A 16,441-nucleotide genomic window follows, 5' to 3' on the forward strand; every position below is an offset into this window, starting at 1 on the left:
ACCAAATACACACCTCGCACTGCACCTGGTATACTCCGAGCCTCCAGTACTGCTCGCCTGGTCCCTCCATCTCTGAAGGTAAAAGGAAGACGCTCATCTAGACTCTTCTCCATCTTGGCCCCTCGGTGGTGGAATGAACTTCCAGCTCAGTCACTGAGCACCTTCACACGGCAGCTCAAGACCTTCCTCTTTAGAGAAGATTTAGATGAACTTGGAACCTTCTTCTGTATAGAAACTAGAACAGAGTGAATAAAAAGATTGTATTCATAGTTGGGGGTCCTAGTGAACCAGAACTGATCTCTTCATCCATGGTGACATGGAAGCACGTTGTAAGTCGCTCTGGATACGGGCGTCTGGTAAATGGCGTAAAATGTAAATGTACATGTACACTAACAGAGGGGGAATCCACACACACACACACACACACACACACACACACACACACACACCGGCCTCTCCAGAAAGTGGGGGTTCAGCGCTCGGCCGGCTCCCCCTGCTGGAGGAAACGCGCGGGTTTCATTCTAATCTGTCCTTCAGGCTCCGGAAGCTGCAGGACGAGGAGGAGCGTTGGAGGCGGGACGAGGAAGCGAGGGAGAGGAGGAGGGCGGAGGAGGCGGAGAAGGAGAAAGAGAGGAGGAGGCAGGAGGAGAAGAGGAGGCAGATGGAGCGCCTCCTCCGTCTCAGGCAGGAGGAAGAGCAGCGCAGGGCAGGTGAGAACCTGACACCCCCACAAGCGTCCAGAAGTCTGACCTTTCACCCCGTTAATAAGCGCTTCGCCGTGGTAACACGTGTCCAGCCGAGCAGGAGCGCCAGCGGCGTGAGGAGCAGCAGAGGCGCGAGGAGGAGCTGAGGCGGCTGGTGGAGATGGAGGAGGACGAGAGGACGGAGTATCTTCTCCACCTCCAGGAGGAGGACGAGCGGAGGAGGACGGAGGAGGAGGAGAGGCGGAGGCGGCAGGAGGACGCGCTGCGGATGGCGAGGGAGGAGGCGCGGCTGCAGATGGAGAGGTTCAGCAGGTGCTCCAGATCTTCTGGTCCACACCCATCCAGCAGCCCTACATTTTACAGCATTTACCAGACGTCCTTATCCAGAGCGCCTTACAGTCAGTAGTTACAGGGACAGTCCCCCCCTGGAGACACTCAGGGTTACAGTCAGTAGTTACAGGGACAGTCCCCCCCTGAAGACACTCAGGGTTACAGTCAGTAGTTACAGGGACAGTCCCCCCTGGAGACACTCAGGGTTACAGTCAGTAGTTACAGGAACAGTCCCCCCCCTGGGGACACTCAGGGTTACAGTCAGTAGTTACAGGGACAGTCCCCCCCCTGGGGACACTCAGGGTTACAGTCAGTAGTTACAGGGACAGTCCCCCCCTGGAGACACTCAAGGTTACAGTCAGTAGTTACAGGGACAGTCCCCCCTGGAGACACTCAGGGTTAAGTTACTAGTTATTTTGCTAATGCTAAATCAAGCAAAAGCTGCATCTACCCTGATCACCACTGCAGGGGGACGAAGATCCGGAGAAGAGCGACTGGATGAATTTGTGTTTTATGCACCAGAATCAGTGACGTTGTTCAGGAACCAAAGTGTGAAATATTAATATCTGTGCAGATTTTAAATGTCCGTAACTTCTCGTCCCTCTCGGCACGCAGGGAAAAAGTGGCTCTGGAGCAGCGGCTGCGGTTCCGGCGGGGTCTTCTGCTGGAGGCCGGGGGGCTTGAGCAGTCCCAGGACGTGTCCAGGCCCTGGGTCTTCTCGTACTTCGCCCTGCTCCAGCTGCTGGGCCTTACGGAGGAACCGGGGCAGCTGGTGTCCCATCATCTGACTGGACCGACTGGGCCTGATTCCGCCACCCTGGAGTCCTAACAGTGTTACAGCTAGAGAGCCAAAAAGCAGAGACGTCCATTCGCTCAAATCACTTCTGTTTAGAAGTTTGTGTAGAAGCTACAGATCCACCCAGAAACAGACCCTCCAAGCCATGGTCTGGACCTGAAGATCACCAGCAGGCTGTTCACCCAATAAGGAAGTGGCATTCGGGGTGTGGCCTAAAACCCACATTACTTCCAAGTCCACCAACATGTTGCTTACCCTCTGCTTGCTGTGATTGGACGGCCACCAAAAGGGCGGAGCTAAATGGTACCAAGGCGTGTTGATCAGTATTGTGAATGATTTATTTCTCCTCATCCCTCCTTCATCCCTCTTTCAAATGAATACAACAAGCAGCCTTTCCAGAGTCCTCGTTTTTATTACCATCATCATTTTCAAAAAGGATCTGTGACACACCAAAAAAATTCAAATAAAGTCCGTCAAGTTTCGTAAGGAAGATGGGAGAAGCGGAAATGCATCAGGACTGATAACCAACACGTGTGGACCGGGGAGAACAGAACTCTGAAGAACTAAATATACAAAATGTACAGACTGGACAACAATTACACGCGATTCTTAAAAAATATGCTCTTGTATACAATATTGTACGCTGCAGCTGCGGAAAATGCTTTATTTGTGTGACAATTTTTTTTTTTTTTTTTTAAAACGTATAATTTAGGGGCTCATCCTGATTTATTTAATTACCGATGGAAAACAAAGACGGAAAATAGGAACACAGATTCATGCCGTCAGCACAATTAATCCAGGGCAAGGGGGTATTCTTAAAAAAGTTGCTAAAACAGATATGGAAATTAAAAAAAAAAAAAAAAAAAAACTAATTCACAGAATCAGCACGACATGGCTGGCGAGGTCGGAGCTACCTCGGCAGGCCACACCCCTTTTATATTATATATGGTAATTGAGGGAGTTGTATTCATCAGACATTGAACTTTATAATCCTGCTCCACGCCCTCAGCACGTCCACGGGAGCCCGCGGCCTCCGGTCACCTCTTCCGTGTTTAAATGATCCGTTGAGGGGACCAGAAAAAAAAAAAAAAAAAGTTATGCTTCCAAATATATATAAAAATACAGCTTAACAAAAAAAAAAAAAAAAAAAGGGAGGGGGAGGGGGGGTGTATAAGCAGAGAAGTCAGGAGAGGGGTGCGGCCTTAATTAATCCACAGTCCGCCAGTCTGTTCCTGATAGACCTCGATAACGTCTTCGTCTTCCATCCCCAGCTGGAGGTGGACACGGCACAGGGTTTAGACACAGAAACGCGGACTTGGCGCCCCAAATTAAACTCCCGCCTCACCTCTTTTGGCGTCTGGTTGTCGGAGATTCTCTGTCCTTCGAAGAGGAATCTGAGCGTGTCCATGTGTACGCCCTGCGAACAGAACACACGTCAGGCGTCCAGAGACTCCGGCTTTACGCGGCCCGCCGCCGGGACGCGGGTTACCTGTCTTTTACTGTACGACTCCTTCAGCTTCTTCAGGGACGTGGTCATCTTCACTTTGAAGTGGATCTCGCTGTTGTCCTAAAGGCGAAAAATGAAGACCGCTCTGGTTCTATCATTTCATCCTACTTATCCAAACGTCCTACTGAAGGTTTTCAAAGTTTAGTTGGAGTAGTTAAAGGAAAACCAAATACTTCTGCGCTGTCAGAACATCCCTGTGGTTTTTGGACAATAGAGTGTCATAATTAATATTGAAACAGGTAAAAAGTGGCGGTAGGACAACCTGATGGGTGTTTCTGAGCTACTGCGACATACAACATGTGGTTTATGGACAGAATAATAGTATAATTATTATATTATTATACGAGGTAGGACAACCTGATGGGTGTTTCTGAGCTACTACGACAAACTACATGTGGTTTATGGACAGAATAATAGTATAATTATTATATTATTATACGAGGTAGGACAATCTGACGCGGCAGGCCAATCCGACACAACACCAGCGTGATGATGATGAGGAGGAGGATGAAGAATCCAGCGCGCTCCCACCTGACCGATGACCTTCAGCTTGATGTACTCTCCTCCTCCTCCGTCCTTCTTGTCTCCTCCGTCTTGACTCGATGGTTTCGTTTCCTGGGCAACGAGGACAGAAGACGGCGGGCGTTAGACGGCGTGGCGGAGCGAGATGAAGAAATGAATGGAAGTACGTACGTAAGGATACGGGGGAGCTATTCCGTCACATTCCGCGCACCTTCGCCGCGTTTCGTGCCGCTTTTGGCGGAGTAAACTGAGCCGCAGGCGGCGGCTACGAGCGCGGCTAGGCTAGCTGAGCTAAGCTAGCTGTTAGCCGACAGGCTAGCGACAGCTACCGCGGCGGGACGTGTAACGGGAGGCCGGCGGGCGGCCTGGGGAGGAGCGGCGGGACGGGGCGGCCGCACTCACCGTGTCCGACATGGCTCTCGTCTTTCTGCGAACTCCCAGGCGTTTAAACGGCGACCTTTGCGGGTTGAAGCGAGAGCGGCGCTGCCCGACTGCCGCTTCAAAACAGTCCGTGACGTCACGGGACGTGGGCGGGGCCTCGGGACAAAGGCCCGCTCGGTTTTAAAGGGACAGTGTCGCTCCTCTCCAGCCATTCCTCCCTGCCTGCACCCACTTCTTAACTCCCTCTTATTCACTCATTCATGCATTCTGGCCTACAGCACACCTCCACTGCTCACCATGGGTGAGGGTTAAATACAGAGGACATGTTTCACTGTGTGCTGTGCTGCAGTGACCATCATTTCACTTCACCTTGTCAACTACAAACATCTCACCTGTCCGTCCATCCATCAGCTCCGAGCTGATCTCGTTTACATCCTGCACCACTTTCATTCTTCTCTCCTACAAAACACACAGCTCCTGTCATCATGCTTTCTCCAAGTCCACAAAGACACAGTGCAGCTCCTTCTGACAAGTGTGTTATTTTACAGTGCATTAAATACATTTATTCACTTTCAATAATTTATACACGATTTACATCAATGCAACACAAATGTTCATTCGGCAGAAGTCACAGTGAAGTTCCACCAGGGGTTGTGCTTGCTCCTGTGCTCAACACGTGTTGTCAGCTGGATTCGTGGACCTGTTTCTCCAATAACAGCTTTGCTGTCGTTTAATGTAGAAAAAAATCATTTCCATAAAATGTCAAATTGATTTTACCACAACTGCACTTGCAATAAAAAAAAATGAGGCAATCGCAGCATTCAAAAAGAGGGCTGGGCCAGAGAGCAGCCAGATGGTGGACAGAGGTCCAGCCTGCTCGATTACTGCAGTCCATTAGAGAAACCGTTCGCAGAAACGTTCCGTTTGGAAGTGAAGAAACGTAAATCCATGCGAATGGAATAGCAGCGGTTCCGGAAGTTGAGGCGTGGCCTCAGTCGTCTGTGGGGCCCGGTCTGATTGGTGTGTCCTCGGCCTCCACCTTCACCTGCATCGCATCTCCTGGACGTGCGAGGGCTGCAGCAGAAACACCACGATCACCGAAAGGCACCAAAAAATCCTTCAACACGCCAATTATTATCAAAAGAGCGCCGGTTTTTAACGTCCCAACACCCCCGCGTCAAAGTATTTATTGCCGAATTTCCTTCTTTTCACGAAACGGTGACATTCTTCTCCATCTGTAGACTTTTACTTGTCGGAGATCAAGAGTTCCAGCACATCTCTACATATCAACATCAACACCACTTCCATATTTTAATCAGAAGGTGGCAGGTCCGTCCCCCACACACTGCTCCCCGGGCGCCTGTCATGGTTAAATGCAGAGGACAAATTTCACTGTGTGCACCGTGTGCTGTGCTGCTTCCATATTTTAATCAGGACTCCACGTCCGCTTCACCGTTTTACTCCAGTGTCCGTCAGACCGGACATATTAAAAGCGGGTCTTCGTGAGGTTACCTATGGCTGAAGGCTGGACTATCTGCACCGGGATGGCCTGCCCGTCCTCCAGCAGGATCTGGTGCGTCCGGTCCACCATGGTGGACACGCTGACCAGCTGGGTGGACGACTCCGACAGGGCCAGGCCGTCGGCCAGCGCGGCGCAGGGCGGCAGGAAGCCGGCGGGGCCGAGGAGCAGGGGGCTGCAGGCGTCCAGGAGCTCCGGAGCGCCCTCTACTGGACACGGGGACGGCTGTAGCTGGACGCCCTGCACTCACCGGAGGGAGAAAATGAACGCGGGGCGTTGGGGGCGCGGAGTGAAACTGTGCGGGCGAGTGACGCTGTCCCACCTGAAGCTGTGCAAAGATCTTGGGCTGGAGGCTGGCGAGGGAGCTGAAGAGCTGCGCCGCGTCGGGGGACAGCGTCTCCGCGCCCTCCAGCACCCCGACCTTGTGCGGCCCCGCTGAGAGACACGGACACTCGTCAGTACATCGAGCAGAACGACACCGCCACCCGTAACCCCCCCAGGAGACGGGCTTCCCTACCTTCCACCGGGGCCGGGGTCAGGGTGAGGGTCACCGTCTCGGTCAGGAGGTCGTCGCTCGCCGCTTTCCACTGCGGGAGAAGTCACGGATTCACCGTTAGTAACAACTCCATATGTCACCCTTAGTGAGCAGTGGGCACCATGACGGTACCTTTAGGGGCCCCGTAATCGGAAGGTTGCCGGTTCGAATCCCGATCTGCCAAGGTGCCACTGAGGTGCCACTGAGCAAAGCACCGTCCCCACACACTGGTCCCCGGGCGCCTGTCATGGTGCCCACTGCTGTATCACAGGATCACTTCACTTTAATCAGTGGGACATCAGTGGCACCTTCGGGATTCGAACCAGCAACCTTCTGATGCCCCCATACAGTGCAGTTTGACCAGACGCCCTACAGTCAGTAGTGACGGGGACAGTCCCCCTCAGGGTTCGCCGTCTTGCTCAGGGACACGGCGGTAGTAAGTGAGGTAAGTTTGGGATTTGGGGTCTTCTGGTCCCTCCTCCGGTTAGTGTTACCCGCTAGGCTGCTACTACCCTACAATTACTGGAATTTCAGTAGGTTACGACATTAATCACCGCGTTTCTGACCTGTGTGTCTACAGCAGGCCCCGTGGTGTCCAGGCCACCCAGCTGCAAGGCCTTCTGGGCCTCGTGGATGTGGTTCTTAATGTCGTTGACTGTGGGGAAGTAGCAGAGGTTGTGCCTCTCCGGAACCTTCTCGGCCTTGAACATCTCGCGCTCCACGAACCTCCTGTGGTGGAAGTAGGAGGACCAGCGGCGGCGTTTTACACGGGTTGTAAAGGCCGAACGGAACGAGTGAAAAGACGAGAAGTTACCTGAGCTGCTTGCGGACGGTGTAGACCTGGCCGTGGCCCTGGGCCACCAGCTCCTGGATCTTCTCCGCCACGCGGGGGTGCAGGCGGGAGGGGACGCAGGCGCCGTCCTCTGTCGACTCCTCCTCGGTCCCCTCGCCGTCGGCCTCCTCCTCTTCCTTCGCCACTGGGGGCGTGTCCTCGGGAAAGGGGAGCGGTGGGGGTGGCAGGATGGGCGTGTCCATGTCATGGTAGAGGTGGGCCTTTTGTGTGGGCAACTGGACGTAGTACCTGCGCAGATCATACGGAAAACGGTGAAGATTGTGCTTGAATGTACAGAAAGTCGTTTTTATCTGGCGGGGAAAAGATTTGCGACCTTAAGACTCCACCCACGTCCACTAAGCTCTTCTTGAGGTTGAAAAAGGCCTTCTCCTGCTCCTGTCTGACCACCTTCTTATCCACTTTCGGATCGGTGGGAACTCGGTATTCCGGAAACTTCCACACCTTCTTGATGTAAATCCTGTAAGGACCAAGCTTCTATGTGAACGAAAAGTGTGTAATTTACCAGAAAATTGTTAAAATATAATTGTGGCAACCCTAAAAAGCTCAACTTAAACGACAGAGTTTCTTCCTCCAAGTTGGTCCCATCAGATCATCGTCTGTAATTTACTTTTGAAAGGAGACACGCGCCTGAGAAACACAGCGGCACGTGACGCGGTACTACACACCTGCGCTGGATTTAAACGTTGTGGCTGTACTTCATTATACATTCATTTCTTTTCCAGAATTTTATAAGCTTATTTTCTATTCCAAAACTTTTCGAGGCCTAGAAAATTCTCCTTTCAAATTCAAGGAACCCTGACCATTAGGTGTGTGTGTGTGTGTGTGTGTGCGTGTGTTTTAAGTGGTTGTGTAAGTGTGGGTGGTGGGTGAGCTATGCTGTGTGTGTGGTGTGTGTGAAGTTTAAGGGATGGGTGGTTGTAGTGTGGAAGTATGAACTGTGGTGTGTGAGTGTTGTGGTTGTGTGTGTTAGTGTTAGTGTGTGTGTGTGTTGTGTGTGTGATGTGTTTGGTGTGTGTGTGGTAGTGTTTGGTGTGGTGGGTGTTGTAAGTGTGTGTTGTGGTGTGTGTGTCGTTGTGTAAGAGTGTGGAGTGTTGTGGTGTGTGTGTGTAAGTGTGGGGTCGTGGTTTGGTGTGCGTTGTGTGTGTGTGTTGTCGTGTGTACAGTGTGTGGTTTGGTGTGTGGTGGGTGTTGTGTGTGGTGGGGGGTGTAAGTGTGATGGCTGTGGGTGGTTTTTGTGTGCGGTGTGTAAGTGTGTGGTGTGGGTGGGTAGTGTGTGGTGTTGTGATGGTGTGTGTGTAAGTGAGTGTGTGAGTGTGTGTGTGTGTGTAAGTGTGTGATGAAGTTGTGTGCGTGTGTAGGTGTGTGTGTGGAAGTTGGTGATGCTGTGTGTTTGTTTTTAGTGTGTGGTGTGTGTGTGTGTGTAAGCTGTGTGGGGTGGGTGGTGTAGGGGGAAGTGGGTGTGGTGTGTGCGGGTGTAAGTGTGTCGTGTGACGTGTGGGGGTGGTGCTAAGGGTTGTCGGGGCTGGGGGTGGGGTATGTCGGAAGCGGAATGTTCGCTTCTTCGGGTGTGGGCTGGGGAATAGTGTGTGGTGGGTGTGTGTTGGTAAGTGTGGGGCTGTGGGTGTGTGGGGTTGAGTGTGTGGTGGGGGTTGTGTGTGGAAGTGTGTGTGTGCGAGAGTGTGGGTGTGAGGTGCTAAGTGGTGGCTGGTGGGTTGCTGTGTGTGTGTTGTAGGGTGTGTGGTGTTTGTGTGGGTGTGGGTGGGTGTGTGTGTGGGAGGGGGTGTGGTGTGTGGTGTTGTGTCGTAAGGGTGTGGGTGTGGGGGGTGTGTGTAAGTGTGGGTGTGTTTTTTTTTTTTTTGGGTGTGGGGGGTGTAGTGTGTAAAGTGTGTGCGTGTGTGGGGGGTGTGTAGGGGGCTGAAGTGCTGTTTGGGGTATTGTGTGTGTGTGTGTGTGTGGGTGTTGACGGTGTGGGTGGGTGTGTGGTGTGTGTGTACGTGTGTGGTGTGTGTGTGTGTGGTGTGAGTGTACGTGTGTGTGGTGAGTGTACGTGGGTGTGTGGGTGTGTGTGTACGTGTGTGGTGTGGTGTGGTGTGTACGTGTGTGTGGTGTGTGTGTGTTTACGTGGTGTGGTGTGTGTGTGTGTACGTGTGTGGTGTTGTGTTGTGTGTGTACGTGTGTGGTGTCGGTGTTGTGTTGTGTGCGTTGTGTGTGCGTGTACGTGTTTTTGGTGTGGTGTGTGTGTGTGTAGTGTGTCGGTGTGTGTGTGTGTGTACGTGTGTGGTGTGTGTGGTGTGGTGTACGTGGGTGTGTGTGTGGTGGTGGTGTGGTGTGTGTATGTGTGTGGTGTGTGTGTGGTGTGTATGTGTGTACCTGGCTGGACAGGTGGCTTTGTAATGCTGACTGTTCTCCTGCTCAGACATCTTCTTGGGCTGAAGACCTTTCCTGCGCGGGCCGAACTGACACTCCATCGATCGCCCGACTTCCTGAACACAAAGTGAGGGTGAGACGCTCCGAAGGCGCGCCGGACAACGTGTTCCGCGGCGGCGTACCGGCGTTGACGAACGGGATTCCGTCGTACGGCACGTACTGAGACTTCCACATGAGGCGGGTGGCGGGTTTTTGGGGGCCGGCGAGGGCGACTGCCTCGTGCCGAAGACGGCGTGGGTCTGATGCTGCCGGCAGCAGGAGCACCGCCTCCAGCTCCGCCTCCGTGCTGCAGTAGCCGCGGTAGGAGTCGCCGATCTTCTGCTCCGCAAAGACCACAACCAAATTCAGCCGCCCGGCCGCATCGCGACACGTTCCATTTTAATCCCATTACCTCACAGTCCCGGAGCCGCAGGGCCCAGCTGGGCGCGTTGGGTGGGAGGGGCTTCAGAGGGACCACGAAGGAGCCGCAGGCGCTATAAAAGAGAAGCCGGAAAAAAGATCACCGTGTTACCGTGGTCCTCCAGCATGTTCACCATCAGCAGCTGCTGGCCATAAATACACAGAAAAGCATCAAAATATTCTTCTAAGGACCTGGACCAATGAGTGATCAGTGGGCGGGGCAAAAAAAACAACACAAAAACAATAAATTCACCAAATCACAAGACAAGGTGAGGTCAGGACGGGACCTACTCGCTCCCTGAAGACGTCCGCGGCGCCGCCTGGACCAGCCAGGCCAGATCGACCTCGGCGGGTTCGTAAGGCAGCGCGGTGAAGTTCATAGGTCGTGCGGTAGTTCTGGTAAACCCGGTTCGGAGGAGCCCGGAATCGGAAAAGCAGGAAGAAGAGCCGAACTGCTACTAACACGAACTCGTCACACGCACCGACGCATACATGAGCGTGCACACACACACACACACACACACACACACGTGCACGCAGCCCAATAGGATTTAGCTGGAGTCAGCTACACACCGCACCCATGTTCAGTACAGTGCAACCCGGTCACTGATCTATACAATGGACGGGAGCCAGGAGGAGAAAGTTCTGCGCCGGGGTCGGCGCCGATGCAGAGACCGCCGCCCACACAAAGTGACTGCTGAGTAACGCATGCCGGTCGACAAAAGGCCGCGGCCGGTTAACCCCTGCAGGGCCCCGCACATATTCTCACCATTCAGCCCGCTGTGGGAGCACATACAGACATTTTACATTTTTTACAGCATTTACCAGACGCCCTTATCCAGAACGACTTACAATCAGTAGTTACAGGGACAGTCCCCCCCTGGAGACACTCAGGGTTAAGTGTCCTGCTCAGGGACACGATGGTAGTAAGTGGGGTTTGAACCTGGGTCTTCTGGTTCATAGACGAGTGTATTACCCACTAGGCTACTACTACCCTTTATACTACCTAGTTACCCACTAGGATACAACCGTCCTCTATATCACCTAGTTACCCACTAGGCCAGTACCGCCCTCTATACCATCTAGTTACCCACTAGGTTACTATCGCCCTCTATACTACCTAGTTACCCGCTAGGCTACTACCAACCTCTATACTACCTAGTTACCCGCTAGGCTACTACCGCCCTCTATACCACCTAGTTACCCGCTAGGCTACTACCGGCCTCTATACCACCTAGTTACCCGGTAGGCTACTACCGGCCTCTATACTACCTAGTTACCCGCTAGGCTACTACCGCCCTCTATACCACCTAGTTACCCACTAGGCTACTACCGCCCTCTATACCACCTAGTTACCCACTAGGCTACTACAGACTTCTATACTACCTAGTTACCCACTAGGCCACTACCACCCTCTATACTACCTAGTTACCCACTAGGCTACTACCGCCCTCTATTCTACCTAGTCACCCACTAGGCTACTACCGCCCTCTATTCTACCTAGTTACCCACTAGGCCACTACCGCCCTCTATACCACCTAGTTACCCACTAGGCCACTACAACCCTCTATACCACCTAGTTACCCACTAGGCTACTACCACCCTCTATTCTACCTAGTTACCCACTAGGCTACTACCGCCCTCTATTCTACCTAGTTATCCACTAGGCTACTACCACCCTCTATACTACCTAGTTACCCACTAGGCTACTACCGCCCTCTATACCACCTAGTTACCCACTAGGCCACTACCGCCCTCTATACCACCTAGTTACCCACTAGGCCACTACAACCCTCTATACCACCTAGTTACCCACTAGGCTACTACCACCCTCTATACCACCTAGTTACCCACTAGGCTACTACCACCCTCTATTCTACCTAGTTACCCACTAGGCTACTAGCGCCCTCTATTCTACCTAGTTACCCACTAGGCTACTACCACCCTCTATACTACCTAGTTACCCACTAGGGTACTACCGCCCTCTATACTACCTAGTTACCCACTAGGCTACTACCCCCTCTATTCTACCTAGTTACCCACTAGGCTACTACCACACTCTATTCTACCTAGTTACCCACTAGGCTACAACCACACTCTATTCTACCTAGTTACCCAGTAGGTTACCTTTACTCATTTTACTCGTTTACTGAATCAAGCTCAACACTTGGTTCAAAATGGATGACTTTTGAGAACATAAACAATACAAATAACTGGCCAGACGTAATATTCTGCAGAAGAGCTGTATGTGCAGCACCTCTGACGGTAAAATGTAATGATACGTTATTGCAATGTTTTATCTCGTCACAGAATAACTATACCGTGACATTCTGGAAGAACGGCTTTAAACGGACGAGAGGACCCACCCCTTCAGCTTGCAGGCGGCCGAACCGTTGGAGAGGCCGTCTGAAGAGACCGTCTGAAGAGCCTCCTGATCGGCCTTCTCACTACAAGGAACTAAAAAAAGGAATTATAGCCAATAGCTCAGGAAAGTCGGAAATCCGATTAGAATATTACCTACGACCAATCAGAAAGCATCTTCATTTACTCACTCAGTACACGTACCTGCGGCTCCGCCCGTCTCGCTGATGTCCAGCAGCTGACCGTGGGGGAGAAGAACCTGGGACGCTGCGACGTGATTGGACGGGATGACGTAGAGCTCTCCGTTCTCCGACTGGCCGGTCACGATGACCTGCTCGTTAAATGAATGTGAGGACGTTACACGTGGAGACCATCGCTGGAGGCCTCCTCTACTGGCCAGAGGTTCTCTCACCATGCGTTCACAGTGCAGAGGCTGACCGTTCTGGTCCAAGATGACAAACCCCTCCTCCGGGTTGGACCCCGCAGGCGCCGGCAGGTCCTCCGGCGCTTGGCCGGGTTCTGCCGGCCCCCCCAGGTCCGTTCCATGGTGCAGCCGGACACGCTCTTCCTTCTGGACCTGGGCTCCATCGACCTTGTCTGCCGTCTCCTCACTCGCCACCTGCTCCTCCATCCTGTGTGAACCGTACACAGACGTGACAGGCGCTACTAAATAATACATATATATATATAATATACATAATATATACATCTATGTCCGGTGCTCTCCACCGTGCAGGTGGCCATAGATCTAGACTTCAGCACCGGCGTCACATCTGTACCGCATGGCTGTAATAATGGAGGACCGAGGCTCAACATTCCATCAGGTTTTGTTTTTTATCATCTTGTACGGTGCGGAATTTTGGGTTTGATAAATAACTTTATTGTTATAGACAGGAGTATCTGTCTTCCCACCAAACACAGCTACTGTCCTGTAAATATTACAGTTTACAAGATGCGTGTATGGACCTGCAACGTCTAGTCATTTTTTGTGAAAACAGGATAATAGATTAAATATAAAAAATTAAGTGTACGGTTCCTTGTCTATATTTCGTATTGTGTTGCTCTGGATAAACGTGTGTATATAAATGTACGAGCGGTAGCGGTACAGGGTTATGATGAAGACCGCCGGGGTCTTTCAGTGAACATCTCAGCTCGTTTTATGGTCTTCGTATTTGCATTGTTCTGCATGTGGTAGGAAGGTCGTTTAAGTTTGTTTCGAATAAAAAAAAAAAAAAAAAACGCATTCGCTCCCATAAACACTATTCTGATACGTCGGAGGAAACGTCTGTTGTTGGAATGGGCTTCTGTTTTCTGCTGAACTACGGGGTTAGTCCGAGGCTACTGCGGGTTTACTACGGGGTTAGTCAGAGGCTACTAGGGGTTTACTATGGGGTTTGTCCGGGGCTACTACGGGGTTAGTCAGAGGCTACTGCGGGTTTACTACGGGATTAGTCCGAGGCTACTACGGGGTTAGTCAGAGGCTACTAGGGGTTTACTATGGGGTTTGTCCGGGGCTACTACGGGGTTAGTCAGAGGCTACTGCAGGTTTACTACGGGGTTAATCCGAGGCTACTGCGGGTTTACTACGGGATTAGTCCGAGGCTACTACGGGGATAGTCCGAGGCTACTGCGGGTTTACTACGTGGTTAGTCCGAGGCTACTCCAACTTCGGACATATCAGAATAATATCCAGGGTTCTTACACATTTTACTACAGAAGTCTGTGAAAGTTCTGTGCGGTAAAATGTACCAGAGAAGTACAGTTAAAGTAAAACTCCCGCTGACCCCACACTTCACTACACGCTCCAGTGTTCCTGATCCACGACTTTATTTCCCGTTTATTTCCTGGATGATTTGAACGACGCGGGGACCCTGGTTCTCGGTGCCGGTTCTGGACGGAACTTGTCCCGCACATTTGAGGGTTTATTTTACCCTGAATTCTACTCCAGTTCTGGCCCGGGCTCCGCGGCGGAACGAGTTACGGCGTGTTAGCCTGCTAGCAGCCTGCTAGCGCCCCGCCGGCTCCGCGTTTCTCCGCGGACGCGGGGATCCGGAGCGGCAGCCGCGGCTAAAACGCTCCGCATTAAATAGATTTTTTTTTTTAAAAAACCCGCCCCGATCTCGGCCGGCCGACCCACGCCGACGCGTCCGTGGCCGAAAACGAGTCTACTCAACCTCGTCTTCGTCCGGAGCCCGAAACGCGGAACCGCCGGGACGATGGAGCAAGCCGGCTTCCGTACAGCGGAATAAAAAAACGCCAAAACGTTTCTGGGGATTACATTTTACACTTACAGCATTTATCAGACGCCCTTATCCAGACCGATTTACAGTCAGAAGTTACAGGGACGGTCCCCCCAGGAGACACTCAGGGTTAAGTGTCTTGATCAGGGACACGATGGTAGTAAGTGGGGTTTGAACCTGGGTCTTCTGGTTCATAGTCGAGTGTCTTACCCACCAGGCTGCTACCACCCAGATAAAACTACACGCTCCAAATAATCCGGGCTGCCGTGTTCGTGCATCGCCCGACACCCGTCGTGCTTTTGACGCCATTTGTGCTCATCCGAGTCCCTCCGTCCCGCGTCCTCAGCAAGGATCCGTGCCTGGTCGGGCTGTATGAGAAGTACAGTACATTACAGTACAGTACTTTACTTTACTTGGCGGACGCTTTTATCCAAAGCGACTTACAGGACACCAGCAATTCTCATTCGGTTTCTATAGATTTTGAGTTTACAAAAACTAAGGCCGAACTTGTCAGAAGTAAACTGTTTTAAACCCGGTTTCAGAACGAGATGCGGTCTTTTGAGTAAGAAGTGAGGCGGTTTCGCCACAGGGCGGCGCTGCTGTGCAGAGGGACCCACTCGCACCGCGTCGGTCCTCGGAGGTCCGGTTTTTTGTCCCGGAATAAAACGGGGACATGGCCGGGCAAGACTCTGTCCCGGTGCCGTAACACAGACAGGAAGGGCCGGGCAGACGCGCCGGGACCTGGAGGAGCGACGGGGCCGCCAGGGGCCATGAGGGGCCACCAGGGGCCCGGTGTTGAACCGGCTGATCTGCTGCCACGTTTAAACCAACACGCACCGCGTCGCGGCTGAGCCTGGCACAATGAGCCCCGGCCTCTAGGAACAGAGGGGAGGAGTGAGGAATCCGGGGCCCGTAATCCCGGGATGTCCCGTCGCTCCCGGGAATGCAGGGGACAGACGCGAGGCCTCGGGCGGGAGGGAGGGGGGAAAAAAAGAGATTATAAATGATGGGGCGAGGAAGACGTTTGGGTCAAACATGGGTTAGTTAACCCTGTGACCCCCCAAATGCGAGGGGACAGTTTAATCCGAAACACAGAAGAGACTGTCCACCGGTCGGCCTGAGGGGCACCGAGCGTGACCTCATCGTCCATTCAGCGAGGAGACCTCGCTCTTCTGACTACATGCCAGATTCAATTACGCCCCCTGCCTGCAAATGACGCTCGCCCGTCGCCCCCGGTGCCCCCAAATCCCGAGCAGGCACAGCAGGCCCTGGACAGGGATAATACAGACTGGCCAGACTGGGCTCCATCTGCCTAAACCCCCAAAAACGCGCGCCCCACCCCCGCCCCACGGCCTGCGAGGAGGGGATTGTGTAGATTATACGTTATTAAACCATGCGGTTGGGAGACAACAAATCAGTTTTTTCCGGCTTCTGTGCTGGATCGGGAAAATAATGCATTCTCACCTAGACAGAGCGCTCACGGTACATTCAATTACTTCTGAATACTTATAAAACACATTTTGTCTTGCACAGACAAAACCCACAGAGTAGTTCCCATACTGCGGTGCATGTAATGATCTAAAACAAGCAAAACAGTTCGTTATTGAGTGCTTCCAATATTCCCAATATTGCAAAATGCAACATGATACTTCATTTTTGTATCAGTACAGGCCACACCTTCTCATACAACGTGTCTTCTTTATCTTCATGACCATTTACGTTGGTAGATTCTCACTGAAGGCATCAAAACTATGAATGAACACGTGTGGAGTTCTGTACTTAACAAAAAGTGGAGACCTGGCCTCCACAGTCACCGGACCTGAACCCAATCCAGATGGTTTGGGGTGAGCTGGACCAACAAGTGCTA

The 16,441-nt window shown here is 52.3% G+C and overlaps 3 protein-coding genes across 3 annotated transcripts; 1 reads left to right on the plus strand and 2 right to left on the minus strand.

Moving 5' to 3' along the window:
• Positions 1-661: 661 nt before the first annotated feature.
• On the plus strand, positions 662-2,505 carry LOC114796761 (uncharacterized protein KIAA2012 homolog). The gene is made up of 3 exons (XM_028991244.1): positions 662-710; positions 797-1,016; positions 1,650-2,505. Exons 1-3 carry the CDS (start codon positions 662-664, stop codon positions 1,861-1,863), a joined length of 483 nt encoding a protein of 160 aa, XP_028847077.1. The 3' UTR covers positions 1,864-2,505.
• Positions 2,221-4,382, minus strand: LOC114797028 (small ubiquitin-related modifier 1). Its single transcript, XM_028991625.1, has 5 exons — positions 4,262-4,382; positions 3,869-3,952; positions 3,320-3,397; positions 3,176-3,247; positions 2,221-3,101 (listed from the first exon to the last, which is right to left on the minus strand). Exons 1-5 carry the CDS (start codon positions 4,271-4,273, stop codon positions 3,033-3,035), a joined length of 315 nt encoding a protein of 104 aa, XP_028847458.1. The 5' UTR covers positions 4,274-4,382; the 3' UTR covers positions 2,221-3,032.
• Positions 4,383-4,861: 479 nt separating this feature from the next.
• On the minus strand, positions 4,862-14,556 carry carf (calcium responsive transcription factor). The gene is given in 17 exon segments (XM_028991624.1): positions 4,862-5,314; positions 5,753-5,999; positions 6,082-6,194; positions 6,277-6,346; positions 6,861-7,023; positions 7,109-7,375; positions 7,461-7,604; positions 9,518-9,616; positions 9,618-9,630; positions 9,697-9,766; positions 9,769-9,826; positions 9,828-9,892; positions 9,966-10,047; positions 12,340-12,430; positions 12,539-12,665; positions 12,747-12,966; positions 14,509-14,556. Coding segments are annotated over 16 exon segments (1,911 nt in total). The 5' UTR covers position 12,966; positions 14,509-14,556; the 3' UTR covers positions 4,862-5,231.
• Between the last annotated feature and the right edge of the window lie 1,885 nt (positions 14,557-16,441).

The sequence above is a fragment of the Denticeps clupeoides genome, chromosome 9 (genome assembly GCF_900700375.1).
Source record: "Denticeps clupeoides chromosome 9, fDenClu1.1, whole genome shotgun sequence".
In the NCBI taxonomy this organism is placed as follows: Eukaryota; Metazoa; Chordata; class Actinopteri; order Clupeiformes; family Denticipitidae; genus Denticeps; species Denticeps clupeoides.

Excerpts from the sequence above, each read along its gene's own strand:
- LOC114796761 (XM_028991244.1), top strand. The coding sequence starts at position 662 with ATGGAGCGCCTCCTCCGTCTCAGGCAGGAGGAAGAGCAGCGCAGGGCA. Across the intron at positions 711-796 it reads GGAAGAGCAGCGCAGGGCAG|CCGAGCAGGAGCGCCAGCGG; the intron begins GTGAGAACCTGA and ends ACACGTGTCCAG. Across the intron at positions 1,017-1,649 it reads CAGATGGAGAGGTTCAGCAG|GGAAAAAGTGGCTCTGGAGC; the intron begins GTGCTCCAGATC and ends CTCGGCACGCAG.
- LOC114797028 (XM_028991625.1), bottom strand. Across the intron at positions 3,398-3,868 it reads AGCTGAAGGTCATCGGTCAG|GACAACAGCGAGATCCACTT; the intron begins GTGGGAGCGCGC and ends TTTCGCCTTTAG. Across the intron at positions 3,102-3,175 it reads ACAACCAGACGCCAAAAGAG|CTGGGGATGGAAGACGAAGA; the intron begins GTGAGGCGGGAG and ends GTCCACCTCCAG.